Source organism: Antrostomus carolinensis, unplaced genomic scaffold, assembly GCF_000700745.2.
Source record: "Antrostomus carolinensis isolate BGI_N321 unplaced genomic scaffold, ASM70074v2 scaffold557, whole genome shotgun sequence".
NCBI lineage: Eukaryota > Metazoa > Chordata > Aves > Caprimulgiformes > Caprimulgidae > Antrostomus > Antrostomus carolinensis.
Window position 1 is genome coordinate 24,788 of NW_010327792.1, and position 15,718 is coordinate 40,505.

The window sequence follows — 15,718 nt, forward strand, 5'->3', positions numbered from 1 at the left end:
GAACAGCATTGCCAGCAGGTTGAGGGAGGTGATCCTTCACCTCTGCTCAGTCCTGGTGAGACTCATCTGGAGTGCTGGCTCCATTTCTGGGCTCCCCAGAACAAAAAGGATGTGGACATACTGGAGGAAGTCCAGTGAAGTGCCACTATGATAATGAAGGGGCTGGAGCATCTAACATACAAGGAAAAGCTAAGTAAGCTGTTTAGCCTGGACAAGAGAAGGCTCTGGGGGACCTTACCCAGTTTTACAAATACCTGAAGGCATTCAAACATAAGAAAAAATAAAACAAACAAAACCCAACCTTTTTATTGTAAGCATGGTCAAACATGGGAACCCGTTGCCCAGAGAGGTTTGGATATCCTTGAAGATATCCAAAGCCTGACCAGACACAACCCTGAGCAACCTTCTCTCGTTGATCTGCTCTTTTTATGTGGAAAATATGGAAACACCATAAAGTAAACCTAATTAAGCTTTTAAAATGTATTAATGTATAAAAATACAAAGCCTGCACATGGACTAGAGAAATCAGTTGATAAAAACCAAACTAATTTTGATGAGGCTATCAGCTGTAAGTTGTAAAATTTTAGTTTCAAGGGCTTTCAGATGTATCGCAGAAGTTTGAAAAATAATAGGATTAACAAAAGAAGGTTTCTGAAGTTTCATAACCTTTGCTTCCTCTGTTTATCTGCTATGCATTTAGTGACATCAGAAGAATTTTTGATTAAATTTCAACTCATTACATGTTATTTGTCGTTGTTTTACAACTAATATTAATTACAATGATCCTAAACTAGAAAATAAGATTTAAAAATTCAGATTATTTTTTTTAAATCAGCACATCCCAAAACCTTGCCACAAGGTTCAAGTTTTTGCTGTGTTTCTGCAATCTCACACAAAATTTATTCTCTTTTTTACCTTTGACACAATAAGAAGATATTTTAATCTGGTCTCAACGTAATCTGCAATCCCCAACTTGATTTTAAAATACTACTCTGAAGACCAAGTGAGTTTAATTAAACAAAACCTACAACTTACCTTCCCAGTATTTCCAGTAATTCTGCTATGCCATTGTGATGTTCTGTTTCATAAATAAACCTAAATAAATGAAAAGTTTTACTCAGTTACTGCTGGAGAGATACAACTCTAACACCAAGATCTGCTTCTAACATTACAGGCAGCCTTGACCTCCCAGGTTTTAGTCACTCGGTAAAAAGTAAAGAGAAACACATAGTGGAAAAGAAACTTTGTGGAAACATAAATCAGTAGCACATCAAGCTGCTTCCAATGTTCACATTTGCTTGCTCTTTTCTCCCATATTTAACAAAGCAGCATGTACTTGAGCTTTTCCAATAATCATATTTGATGCCATTTTAATAATGCAAAACTGAACACAGCAAACAACACTTTAAATAGTACAATGACACGGAGCATCGGGCATAACTGAATGCAATGACTCAACCTTCTATACTGCATGCAAACACAAGGTACTCAAAGAGTTACTACTTATGGATCTAAAAAAGCTCTTTGACATTACAGACTTCTGTGCATACAAAGGGCTCTGTAATAAACAGAGGAAGTCAAAATTTCCTGAATTTCCTTTTAACAGAGCACAATAATTTACTAGGCAATCACCTTTCCACCTTTCTTCCCAATTGCCTAAGTGTAAATTTACTGAGAAAGTTTTATGCACAACTTTAAATATTTTGCAAATAGTTATAAAAATTTACACTTATGAGAAAATAATTCCATTCATTAGAAAATATTTTTTTATTTGAAAATCTGGCATAGACTGACATAATAACAGCTACTTTTAATCCAGAATATTTGATGTGACTGTTTTTTCCCCTTAAAGACACTTCCCATATAACAAAGGACAATACCAAGCAAAATTAAAGACAATGATACAAAAAGCTTTGGATTGAATTAAAAGGAACATACTGGTTTCATAATTTTTATAAAAATATATTTTACATCAGAAAAAAATAAGAGTAATGTTCTATTGGGACAGAATTAATGCAATTCTGGTCAGTGACTAAAAGACAAAGACCACACATTCCTTAGGTAAGCACAGTAACAAACTGATGAATTGCAGGAAAAAGTGTAAGAAAAGGAAATATTTTGAAAAATTCTACACATACCTTAAGAGCTTATAATGCACAATCCACTAATTCAAGACAGAAGTTGATACAAATTTCCTTCCCAATGCTCATATTTAGGAACACTAGTTTACATTGGGATGCAAAATGTTTCAACTTCTACCTCCTAAATGTTATATAACTAAGTGAGATTTTCTGCTTAATTATTTTTCCTACAACTTGGTAAAGAAAGGCAGTCCCTCCAGTGCAAATTATACAATCTCCCATATGCATTTCAGACTGAAAAAATAGTCTTATGCAAACTATTACAAAGTTGTTCTAATGATCATAACATTTCTTAGTCTTTCTGCAAGAAGCCTTGAACCAGAACTATCTGTTTGAAGACTTTACTTCCATTATTCCTGAAATTAAAGTGCAAGAAGCGGCAAATAAAAGCACTGTTCAGAAGTGCATTATAATATGCTGTGATGTTGTTGTACCCCCTAGTTCAGATATTTTACAAAATTATGAATTTTGGAACTAATTTAATACATTTTATGTGTGGGGGAAAAAAGTTTGTATCTTTGTTTGAAAGATACACCTGTATTTTTTTCTTAGGACAGACTGGCACTTGACAACTCCAGTCAAGAGCAGTTGTCTGCAAGACAGTGAAGGCTTACTAATTATTTTAAAGTAGCCCCTTTGTATTTCTTCTAAAGGCTTACTTGTTACCATAGACAGGGAAGATAAGCTCCCTCTACAGCTGGCACTGCTGGGTGCCACTCATGAGATGGCACAGAGTATGTGGAAGCTTTTTGCTATTTTCTTAAAGGGGTAGTATCACACATTCATTTTGAGATGAAAACAACAGTGGTAGAGAAAAAGGGAAGCAGGATGGAAGGAGTGTAAAACTGATATACAACATAATTATTTCTAGAAGTGTACCAAAACTAAGACTAAAAAAAAAGGCACCATAATCTTGCATTCACACTCAACATAATGGCAGTAAAAAGACACTTCTAAAGACCTTTGGTAATAAAGAGATTATTTTTCATCTTTACTTTTTTGTATCAGGGATAATACTACAGTATGGCAATTTAAAAAAATATTTCATGAGCCCTAAATGGTACATCTCAGTTCTGAGGAAAGAAAAGGCAGTATATATGTTCTTGCAAGCAAACTGCAGATCTCTGTCATTCGATTTGAGTTTAACTTTTGCATTTTGAAGAACTACATTTTATTAAGGCTCTACTGTAACACAAATACTACTACCCAATAAGAAAAAAAAGCCTCACAGATAAAAAAACCCACCCACTGAATTACAAACTCAAATTTCAGCTGCCAAATTCATGGTGTGCAAGACTAACCTAATTTAAATCTTCCAGATTGGTATTGACTATTGTTAGATGTAGCAATATTGGGTATAAACTTACTAAGAATTAAAAAAAAATGCTAGCAGTATCCTGGAATATTTTTAATTGTACAACTGATCACATGCACCATAATATAAAGGTACTGACATACCTATAAAATATATTATTAATTTGTTTCCGGATGTAAGCTCTTAGGCCTAAGAATTTCCCATATATTCTGTGAAGAGTTGTTTTAAGAAAATCCCTTTCACGAGGATCTTCACTGTCAAAGAGCTCTAAAAGCTGCAAAGAGGGAAAAGAGATACTTTATTTTAATTTAATGCACTGTAAAATAATTTAGAGCTTGAAGTTAAAAATTCTTTTTTACCTCACCTGTAATACAAACTTCTGATCAATATATTTCTTAGCTATATTAGGTTGGAAATCTGGAGATTCTAAAAACCTTAAGAAAAATTCATAAACAAGCTGAAAAAAACCCAAAGAAAAATAGCATTAGTCTTTTAAACAAGGAACCATTTTATAACCAGCACATTAGCAAAATTAATAATTAGTTGTGCAGAACTGCAGTATGTTTTTATTTATATTTATTTGTATACCACACTGTAAAAGCTTTGCTCATGCTCTCCTAAAGAACAAAATACAAGTTCTTTAAACTGCATTGACATTCTGCAGAGTTCCATCACTAGATTTTACCCAAATGACATACAGTAATCTGATATTCATCATGCCCAGAAGTACATGTTGTGAAAATTCTTTGTTCTGTTTGTCACAGTACCTCTAAAAGTCAGAGTTTTGCCAGAGTCAGGTGAAAGCATTTATAGTGACAAGCTGAAGTGCATTTAAAATCACAGCAGTTACAAATGTACCACAAGAAACAAGCCTTTAATCTCTAATATACTGATATTTAAAAAACAAACCAAACTATCAGTTTAAATTCAAGGGATATTTTAAATACTGCAAAGAAATATAATTCACTTGAGATAAACACATAAACTAAACAATTTTGAGACAATAAACAATTACTTTAATGTCAACATTTGTTAGACTATGCTTTCCTCTTCTTCCTTAAATACCTGTAGATGAGGCCATGCAGCTTCTAAGGTTGGTTCATCTTCCTCTGGATCAAATTCTGCTCCCGTTGGATTGGAAGATGGTGGTAATGTTCGAAACATATTAACTGCAAACTGAAATCACATGTGTCTCTAAGAACTTTGAAATAAGTTAATTATTAAAAAAAAAAGACTTCAAAGATGGTTTCGACTGAAAATTCTTTGCATTAACTATTTTAATTAATATTTGGAAAAATACAAGCTATATAACCCAGTAGTTTAAATAATAATGAGGTACATTCATTCTTCTTTAAAGATTTCTAGCTTGGAGATCATTTTTCTTGCAGTATTCTTTAAAGCACAAACCTACTGTCAAGACATATTTTATGAGAATGTTGCTCTGATCTGGTCAGACGCTGGAACATGTTGCCCAGAGAAGTGTGGCTGCTCCTCCCTGGAAGTGTTCAAGGCCAGGCTGGATGAGGCTTTGAGCGACCTGGTCTAGTGGAAGGTGTCCCTGCTCATGGCAGGGGGGTTGGAACTAGATGATCTTTAAGGTCCCTTCCAACCCAAACCATCCTATGATTCTACGATTCTGTGATCTCTTTACACACGTTTGAAAAGCCAAAGCAAATGTATATAAAATGTTTACAAAAACATTTTTTATATGTCCATTTTTATAAGGCCTTGCAACAACCTGCAAAAGTGGAAGTCAGAAGCAGAGATGCAAAACAGATTACTCAAAACTGCTCTTCTCTGCAAAATATCAGCAGTTTAATTTCACACCATGGGTATACACATGAAGAAACACTTTGAAACCCATTTCCTCTCTCCATCTCTTACTGATATTTCTTTTAACCTTGTCCATCTACCTGACATCATGGGGAGCATTGAGCGAAAGACAAATGTACATCCTAATCCTTTCATTTCACCTGAATTGTCAAACCCCTGAAAACTATTTAGCATCCTCATGGAAGTGGAACAGACTACAAAGATGAATTACAGAAATAATCACATATGCAAAGTAAAACTAAGTTGGCTAAAAGTTGGCTAAAAAAAAAAATCTTACATTATTTTGGGGATAAATTTAGCACGTAACCTTACCCAGAATGGTGCAAAGATTTAAGAGGTTTGCAGCATCCTAAATTCTCCACCTGAAATGACAGCTAGCAAAACCAGCTGGCTTCTCTATGGACAAGAAAGGAACAACTAGCTAGTGATTCAAATAGTTGTCCTCACAACCTTAGGAGTTAATGATTAAAACTTTAATGATTTGGAGGGAAAAGGTTTCTAAACATGCCAGTAAGAAAACCCAAGAAAGTCTTTATCTGTTATATGTAAGGCAGCTCTGCCTGTTAGTACTGAAAAGAGACTAATTCCTCAATTCCACTTGTAATTCAGAGCACTATGTAGGGCAGATGTTGGTAGGAGACACACAAATTGCTGAGATAGTAGGAAAACTAAAAAAAAAACAAAAAAACCCCAAAACCTTAAAAAAAAGTAATCTATTTAACCACTTAAATGCATCCAATAGAGACTTTCTTATCCTATTTTGTTGCTTACTCATTAACAAGCTGTAACAAGCAGTCTAAACTTATTTTTGTACAAAATAACAAAATATTAAGATCAATTCAAATCAGTATATGGTCCCCAACTGCCTCCGCTATTTCCAAAACATCCTTTGAGATCCCCAGTCTCTCAGCAGCTTGAACACATTGCAGAAACAATGAAAAGACTACCAAAATAAAAAATAAAAACACAGTGCTGTACTGTCCTAACCCTTCATAACGACTGAGTATATTGGGCTCCACAAAGAAATTCTCTTCAAGTCTGTTCCAACTTACAACTGTAAATTCTGCTTTCAAATACACAGATAATTTTGTGCTTTAGAAAAATACTAAGATATATTAAACTACATTTTAGTAAACATTTGTTCACAACAAGAATGGTGGCTATGCTGAATGGAGAGCTACACGCTGCACAGAACTGATTTTATCAAACCAGCTGCAGCTGGCTACATGGAGCTTCAGCATAAGGCACACATATACTCTGTCCTAAATATGTACCACATGTACCAGCAAGAGTTAACCTATACATTATTAGCAATATTCTATTACTGTAACAGATTGGAGGTGTCTTTTTGCAAGTATTTAGGGGAGAATCTGAGAATACATTCCCTAAGTCTGGCAAAGTAAGAGGCAGCAGGACAGAGAAGCTGATTTGCCAGGAAAAAGAAAATTCTTTGCAAAAGTCTACATCACCAGGAGCAGCAGAAACATTTACAGAGCCTTTTCAAGAAAACCAATACTTGGCTCAGCAAACATGCCAGTACAGGGCAACTCCAGGACCAGCTAGGAAAAAACCCCAACGATTACTCCATTGGAACTTGCACTGAACTGAATGTCTTATTTGAGGATGCAAAAGAACATTTTCTTTACTTCATCAACTGAAAGGTTCCTACCCTTTCACCAAGTGTATAATACAGCTCAATTTAATGAAAAACCCCTAAACTCTACAAGTTTGAGTTTGCTTATAATGTAGCTATTCAGAATGGAAGGTCTACTACAATATCACATTTATCTATTCTTTATGCAACAATTTCAGTCTTTATTATGTTCAAATTCCACTGTAGATAATAACCACGTGTCATGCACTAATTTTTGTTCTTTTCTCAGGTTTTACTGAGTTTTTTTCTGTTTCGTTGGTTGGTTTGATTTTTTGTCTTTTTTTTTTTTTTTAAGTAGTATTAAGGCTTTCTTGCTGATCATCTGAAGATTACTCAAAAGCGCTGAAAGATTAAGCCATCTTAGTTTTAAGATGCAACTTTGCAGAGGAATGAGTTCCATCCTTCTCTGGTGGGATTCTGGGAAAAGCAGCAGCATGCTTTGTTTCCCTCTTCTCATTCTGACTTCTTCTCATTAACACTTCCATTCACAGTTTAAAATAATGCACTGAATTACCTATTAACTGGCAGGGTTAAGGAGCACAGGTATGTGCTGTTCTGCCATCTCACATCTGACAGATGGAGAAGCAGACAGTGGGAGGCAGTATCAAACTGCATCAGCTAAATCTGCAAGGATTACATCATACTCCCATGAAGGAAAAAGTCATCCTGATGGTCTGTTTCTCTTCAGAATATTCCTTAATTTCAGCAACTGAGATGTAGGTCTGATACAGACTGAGACTGGCATATCAGAGTAATTGCTATTTCAGAGAACTGAAAGTAAAGCCAAAATATCTTCATGTTCCCCTTTATAAGAGCATGGACATCAAGCAACTAACAACCTCTGACCTTTGTTTGAAAAAAATACAGTAAAAATCTACAATAATCAATGGTCTCTCAAGAAAACAAATCCAGGAAGACTTGACTTGAAATTTAAAATTTGCTAACGTTGTTAAGCAAATGGAAGAATAACCAGATTGTTCTAGATGAGAAAGTCTCAGGCTCTCACCATAAAGAAGAAAAGCTGGGTCATGTAAGGTGTTAGGTACAATGTTTCATATTTTTTATTTTTGAGAATATAAAATAAAGATTTAAAACCCAAAGGCAGAATTTGTTCCATGAGCAATGGGACCAATGAAATCTGATTTGATTTGTTTTGTGTTTTATATCCTTGACCAACAGAAAACAAAACTGCTCAAATCAAGGTGTAGCATCTATCAATGAAGGCACAAACCTGAAACTCTCTTGTCTATTAAGTAGTTGAAATTACTTAAATTTACAATGTATTAATATCAGTGAGAGCTTCACCCTTCTGTCAAATGGAGGATCTTTTCCTAACTTCTCAGTCTTTTGACCAAACAGACAAGACAAGCTGCAAAGTCTAATTTCCTCTAAGGCCAGTTTCCCACAGAAGTATTAAGTAAACATAGCGTAACTTAAACACATCCCCTCCCCAGCTCCCTCCAACTTTATGAAATTTGATTCTTTATGAAAACTGGGCGAGTGTGCCAAAATTCCCTCTGTGCTGTTAGCAGTGACAACACTTGACTCCAAAGGACATAACTTACAAGGATGGGAGAACAAAAAAGGAAAAGCAAATAACCTGCATTTTTACTGCTTCACAGATATGTTTGCTGCCATGGTAGTTATGCACATTGCTTTCACAGAATCACAGAATGTTGGGGATTGGAAGGGACCTTGAAAGATCATCTAGTCCAATCCCCCTGCCGGAGCAGGAACCTAAACGAGATTACACAGGAAGGCGTCCAGGCGGGTCTTGAATGTCTCCAGAGAAGGAGACTCCACACCCTCCCTGGGCAGCCTGTTCCAGTGCTCTGTCACCCTCACTGTAAAGAAGTTTCTTCTCAAGTTTAAGCGGAACCTCCTGTGTTCCAGCTTACACCCATTGCCCCTTGTCCTATCGTTGGGCATCACTGAGAAGAGCCTGGCTCCATCCTCATGACATTCTCCCTTAACATATTTGTAAACATTAATTAGGTCTCCCCTCAGTCTCCTCTTCTCCAAGCTAAAGAGACCCAGCTCCCTCAGCCTTTCCTCATAAGGGAGGTGTTCCACTCCCTTCATCATCTTGGTGGCTCTGCGCTGGACTCTCCCAAGCAGTTCCCTGTCCTTCCTGAACTGTGGGGCCCAGAACTGGACACAATATTCCAGATGTGGCCTCACCAGGGCAGAGTAGAGGGGGAGGAGAACCTCTCTCTACCTACTAACCACACCCCTTCTAATTCACCCCAGGATGCCATTGGCCTTCCTGGCCACAAGGGCAGTGCTGGCTCATGGGCATCCTGGTGTCCTTACACATTTTCTCCTCCTTTCTTCTCAGCAGCCTGAGTGAAGCCTGACACGAACACCTCTGAATGACAAGCTATAGAGTCGGAAAGTCTATGCCTTCTGTTCATGTGAATAAAGCCATCCTAATAGCTAAATATAGCTACAAGTAATACATTTCTATTCACAGTGGTATCTCTTATTCTAGACCAAAGATCAGAGTAAAAAAACCAAAAAAACCCACAATCAGAAAACTCTTGTGAAAACAAAAATCAACCTCCCCATGTGTATAACTGAGTATGTAATTTCATTTTCATGATGCATTAAAAGCTGAAGTGGAAACTGCTTCAGTTGCTGAAAATGCTTAGTTATAAAATTAGATCTGTTCCTATATATTACCAATTTTAAAAGTAATATTAGCCTAATTGATTCACAAAAACATTAATTTACCATTCACAAGTACTTCATCATCACCACTAAAGGAATTATTCTAGGAGCTACCAAAATAAGTAAGCCATATTTATACAAGCTTATGATCTACTGCTTTCTCAAAACACCACAACCCTGGACCTCCACCCACATCCAGTACATCCATCTTTTCCTGAGATGGAAAGGGGCATTAATTTGAGTCTATTCTATATAGCTAGCAATTCTCACAAAGTTCTCCAAAAATAATATCCTAAGTGTCTGTGCTTCTGACAAACTAGTGCAAAACAGAATGCTCTCATGAAGCCCTGTTTTCTTCAAAAGCCAAGCTAAAATACCCCCCAAATCCGATACATTATTTTCTAAATAAGAATCTGTAACAGATGCTTTTGATTAAAAACCCCTTACATTTCACATCTGTATTTACAACATTTAATCAGACATTTGACTACGTATCTTATAGTTTTTAGAAGAGGCAAGTTCCTGCTCTGAAGCTAATCAATCCAACCTTACTATACTATACCTGAGAAATGAAACTTGTTATACAAGCATTTAATAAAAACATTTCTTTTCCCATCACATCTTTGCTTACAAACACAAAAAGAATTTGAAGGACGTCAGCTGTCTCTTTGAGGAAGAAATGGAATAAACTATCACACCCACTCTGGAGAATAACATTAAATCCATTTTAGAAATTAATTCATCTCATATCTTTTGAAAAGAAGACTTATGATTAACATAAAATAACTGAACTAAAGCACTAGATTAATATATATCCTAAATACAAGATTTACTATACATAGCCCAGGACACTTGAAGCAAAAAAAGAAGGGTGAGGGTGGGGTGGATGGACATGACACAAGCACTAGAATTATAAAGAACAACTGGATGATAAGGCAGATGCTTCTCTTACCAGAGAGAAAGAAGATTTTAAGCTGTTGAAAATGAAAAAATATTATTTTCTGTTGTTATACTTGTGAAATTCATTGTCCTAAGCACTTAGCCTAAATAAAATGCTAACAAAACCAAACAAAATTTAGTCACACACACATATATGCATCTCTATCTATATATACTCATATATAAATGTGTAACCTCCAAATTGTGAAGATAAACAGAATAGCACAGTAAAGTCCTAATTCCTATGCCAACCACCAACTCTACAAGTTTTCCAAACCATGAACCACTCTCAAATCCAAGTATTTCTTCATCACTATCATATTTTTATTGAAAACACTATTCCTTACTAATATCATTCAATGGCAGTAGCAGCGCAAAACTTGTCAGTGTCTCTTAGAAGAGTCTTAAAGTACACAAAGACATCAGATTTATTCTTCCTTAAAATCCATACAATCAACTTAAGTCTACTGCTAGAACTCATCAAAAGTACATCTCAATCTACATGTACATGCCTGAAAGAAACTAGCTGATAATACTACTACAGGAAGAATACAGTTGTTTCAGAACAGATGACCAAAAGAAAGCTGTTCCATAAAAGCATCCTAAAAATACTGCTATCTGAATTTAACTTCAAAACTGTAGTCCAGGTGCCTTCACTGACAGTGTCTAGGGCAGTGCTGTATGAATCCCATGCAAAGAAACTCCACACACTTTGGGACCTTGCACAGAAAAAGCATTTTAATTTCACTGGAAGAACTGTCAAACAGCTGCTGCGTGCTCCCAGCAAAACACTGACGATTAAGATAGCAGCCAAATTCTGAACCAAGATTTATTAAACAAACCAAGGTACAGACTTTATTACCATTAATTGCATCTGAAAGCCAAAAAGTATATATTCTCCTCAGCCAAATGTATTCTGGCCGTAACTGTGTGATGGAGGAAGATAATGCAGGCACATAAAGCAAAATTTATGAAATTATGGGCAGTTAAGGCTTCTTACGCAGAGAAAACAGTTATGTCCAACATAGATATTCAGTAACTCATCAGGAATTGCATTTTACCTAAATGAAGTCTCAGAAGCTTATTCTCTTTCATAACTCCCCTTTCATCAGTGTCAAGTATTCCAAAACAAGCAATGAATTAGCCAAAAATAGAGATATAAATAAGCTTTCAAGACATGGGAAAAGCCATGATCCCACATTTCCTCATTAACCATCCTCAATGCTTTGCATATGTTTGATATCTAGAGTTATACGTAATCCTCATATACTCAGAAGTTCTCATGAAAATAACTTCTGTATCAATAAACACTTAAGGCTGATTTAGATAACAAGCAATCTTCAGAATAAGCAACACCTATCATACTATAAATTCTTAGAATCTTTGAAGAAGCTTCAAAGTCTCAGATTTGCAGGAGGACCTCAAAATTTGACATAGTTCACAGTTTTATTAAAGATGCACTGTTTTTTTATCCCTCTGAAAATTCACCCCAAGCCATAAAGTCTCAGGAAAAACTATCATGTCACACATGGTCAAGAGTTTCTTGTAGGCTTATTAGTCAGCTATTTTAAAAGATGCTTTCTGTGCTCAGTGTATTGCAGACAACAGCTACAGACCTTAACCCAACTGCTACTCCAGGTAACCAGTGTCTAGTCACCACAACGAGAACTGAAATACTCTCTTGTAGTTCCATGGTCTCTGGAGCGGACTTAGGCCCGACAGAAGAATAAACCAAGTCTAGTGGGTTAGGATTTGGATAGTGAGCAGGAAAAAAATAACGCAGGTCTGAACAGTTCACCTAGCTTGTTGCAGTAGAACCCTCACCTGCCATCCTGTGTACTAAATAGAGTCTGACTCTCATTCTCACCTCTGAATACAGAATAAAATCAGTCACTGGTACAGAATAGGATTACATAAAGTTAAATGTCAAGCTTGCACCAGTATTTTTTTTTTTTTTTTAACAGCTAGATGTATTTAACTTTCCTCCCTGTTTTTATAAATACCTAATCCAACCAAGATTTGTGGGGGAAAAAAAACAACCCCCCCCCCCCTTTTTTTTTAAAATACAAGATTTCATTTTTACCAACTTAAAGCATAATTTACTTCTGCTTCATATATCTGTCTAGTTCCTATCTCACAAAGAAGAGGAATCAACACAGGCAATGGGATTTAAAAGCACTGTTATATTATCATTTTGCAGATGTACAAACATAGTTGATTTTTTTTTTTTTAAGATTTCAGTAAGTTTTCTTAAGATAAATTAATAAGGTGAACAATCAACTGTGAATTTAAAAAAAATTCAAAATAGTTCTCATTGTTAAATCACTTACCATATGTACTACTTCGGGGTAAATAGGTTCTGTAATCACATTGCGATTGTGTGTGATATATTCTACCATTTCACTTAAAGCTGCTCGTTTTACTTCCTTCCACTTTAGGTCACTTAGTGGATCAGAAACAAAGTCAAAAAGTACACAACATTGTCGTAACTTCTGGATAAAAAGCTTTTCTTGATCAGCAGGAGGAACATCTGAAAAGTGAAAATAATTAGTTATAAGTTATATTGTAGTGGACTTTACTCTTCTCCCCACTTTTCCTCCCCAAGACACAGGCATAGCAGCATTTAAGGTGACAAAGCAAGCTTTCTGAATCTTCCAACAACTTTCAGGAATATAAAGGTCCAGAGTATGAACCCCAGTAAAATACACTGCACATGACAAGATGATTTGACAAAATTGCAACAGTGATGCATACTTACCTTTGCCAGAAATAGATACTGCATGGAAAAAATACATACTTGAAAAAATGCCTCAAGGAATTCCCCTAACACTTCAGTTTGCATAAAGAACATGATGCCACATTTGCAGAAACACTGTTTTTAATACTAGAGATAAATGGGTAGATATTCAGTTTCAGAATTAGATTTAAGCCAGAGCCACTTTTTAAACCTGGAGTTGCCATCTCACAAAGTCCAGTTTTAAATCAAGTGCCTCCGACAACACAACAGGTTGCAGTAACCACATCTAGGCACAGAACAACTATTAGAGATTTTTTAAAAACTTCATTAACACAAGACATATTTAAAGAAACCATAGCAACACACTTAGGCTCTTCAACTTTTTGGTCAATTTGTAACACTGTTTTGATTGTTTTGTTTCACAAGTTTAATGTATTCTTAGACTTGCATTATGAATCTATTTAAGCACTTGCACAAGTCTGGTTAACTGTGGCCAGCACTGCTAAAAACAATGGCCTTCTAGAAAAGATCACGCTTAATCACCAAGATGAATATAAGAGATGAAAAAAAAAACCAGTAAAATTTAAAACAAATTGAGTAAGTACTTCATTTGATATTTACTCATTGTTTAGCCATCACTCATATGCAGCTAGTAAGAAACTATTTTGATTTCTCTTTTCTGTGATACCTATTAAAAATATTTCTCAGGCTTTGGATATCGTGAGATCAGACTCCTTCCTCTTCAATAATGAATTAAAAAAAGAGGAGAATGTTTGTACTCTTTTGGTAACACTCTCTAATTCATTGCCTGTATCATTGTTATACAAGCTTTTGAGACAAAGGCTGCCTTGCCTTACACAGTCTTCATGCAGTAGGACTTTTATTGTTTGATAAGGATACCTAGGTTATAAAAAATTTTAATGTTTTTATCTCCCCATTTTCACTTCCTATGCTTTACACCTCAGTTGTCCCTCCTGATCCTCCATAATTTATTATTTAGCATGTAAAGTAAAATCAGATTGCACAGTTCAAACTTCATACACAGAATCAATAAGCCAGCTCTACCTTTGCCATCAGTATTTTCCAAAATAATGAACGTTCAAAAATTTAAAAATATACTCACATTGATATAAACCCACCAATTATAATTTGAAACTAAAGTAAGCCTAAATCACCGAGCTCAAAAATAGATGTTGAAGTTTAAGTTACTGTTAAGTAAGAACTAATACTAGACTGCTGTTTATAAACATTCATATATTGACAAATTAAATTACGTCCTATGGCTAACATATCAACAGTCACACAACAGAAGTTATGCCTTTGAAATTCTACAGAGCTTTAGCCTCGACACCACAAAATTCTGCATGAGCTTTATTTTTTATTTAAGTAATCTCATGAGCAGTTAAGATGACTAATGCATGTGAAATTACAGATCATTAAACACAGCAAAAACTTTCAAGATCGGGACCTTGACTTTCAAGACTCAGGAAACATGAAAGTAACTGGTCAGAGGTAAAGCAAGCAGCACCGTATTTTGACAGCATCAAAAACTCATGTGTAATTTAAATGGCCACACAACTACAGCACTAAGCTTCAGACAAGAAATGTGAACACACCACAGAAAGTCTGCATAAATTAACACCATTTTATGTTCCTGTATAATGACTTTTTTACTGTTAGATACGAACTGCTAAGACATTAATACCATGTTAGAAAACAGAGTAAGACTACACTGCCTTTGTAAATATTTCTGCAGTTTACTCCCACTTCTTCCAGATGATGACTTTTCTTTTTCCTTAGAGTATCATAAAACACTAAAGTTTTTCTAAGTACAAGCAGCAAGAGCTACAATCAAACAGACAATTTCAAGTAGTACTGCTACTACTACTACTACTACTACACCATTTTAACATAATTTGCTTCTAAACAGTAGCACTAGTATAATCTTAAGATTCTTTATTGAATCCAAACACTTATCCCTATCAGTAATCATGCTTTAAAGGAGTATTGTTTCTGGTCTTCTATGGAACAGGAGCATAGTTTTTCAGAATCACAAATCATTTCAGTCTTATGTTTGGATTGAATGTCCAGCAATTTCTGACACAGATTTACATAAATACTGTAATGGAAAAGTTTATGCCTAAATCTGCATTTTTTATCCTACTGTCGTTTTTGTGAGACTGAAAAATACACTAAAAAAAGGTATCAAGAGAATGTAGGTATTATGACAGCAAGGTAAGCCTCTGGGCTGAGACATCAGCTTTTAGCCTTGTTCAGGTTTTTCAGAGTTTCTTTCCTTCCATTCCCAGATGCAAGTTCTACCCCTTCTCCTTTAATGGTATTGATACAGAATTAACTATTAACTTTAAAATGTTCATCATTCTTAGATTGTGTCCTTGCCCCATGAGCTTGCTGACAAGTATGAAATA

At 35.4% G+C, this 15,718-nt stretch overlaps 1 protein-coding gene across 2 annotated transcripts in view; it reads right to left on the reverse strand.

Moving 5' to 3' along the window:
* PPP2R5C (protein phosphatase 2 regulatory subunit B'gamma) overlaps positions 1-13,090 on the reverse strand; it is a 32,808-nt gene extending 19,718 nt beyond the window's left edge. Inside the window, exons 1-5 of one of the 2 annotated variants that reach the window (XM_010171983.1) lie at positions 12,883-13,090; positions 4,522-4,632; positions 3,821-3,913; positions 3,600-3,730; positions 1,036-1,095 (exon numbers count right to left, since the gene is read on the reverse strand). In XM_010171983.1, coding sequence (XP_010170285.1) covers positions 1,036-1,095; positions 3,600-3,730; positions 3,821-3,913; positions 4,522-4,632; positions 12,883-12,951 — 464 coding nt within the window. In that variant the 5' untranslated portion in view covers positions 12,952-13,090. The remainder of the gene's footprint in view (positions 1-1,035; positions 1,096-3,599; positions 3,731-3,820; positions 3,914-4,521; positions 4,633-12,882) is intronic. The other variant, XM_029085951.1, reaches the window with a different exon arrangement.
* Between the last annotated feature and the right edge of the window lie 2,628 nt (positions 13,091-15,718).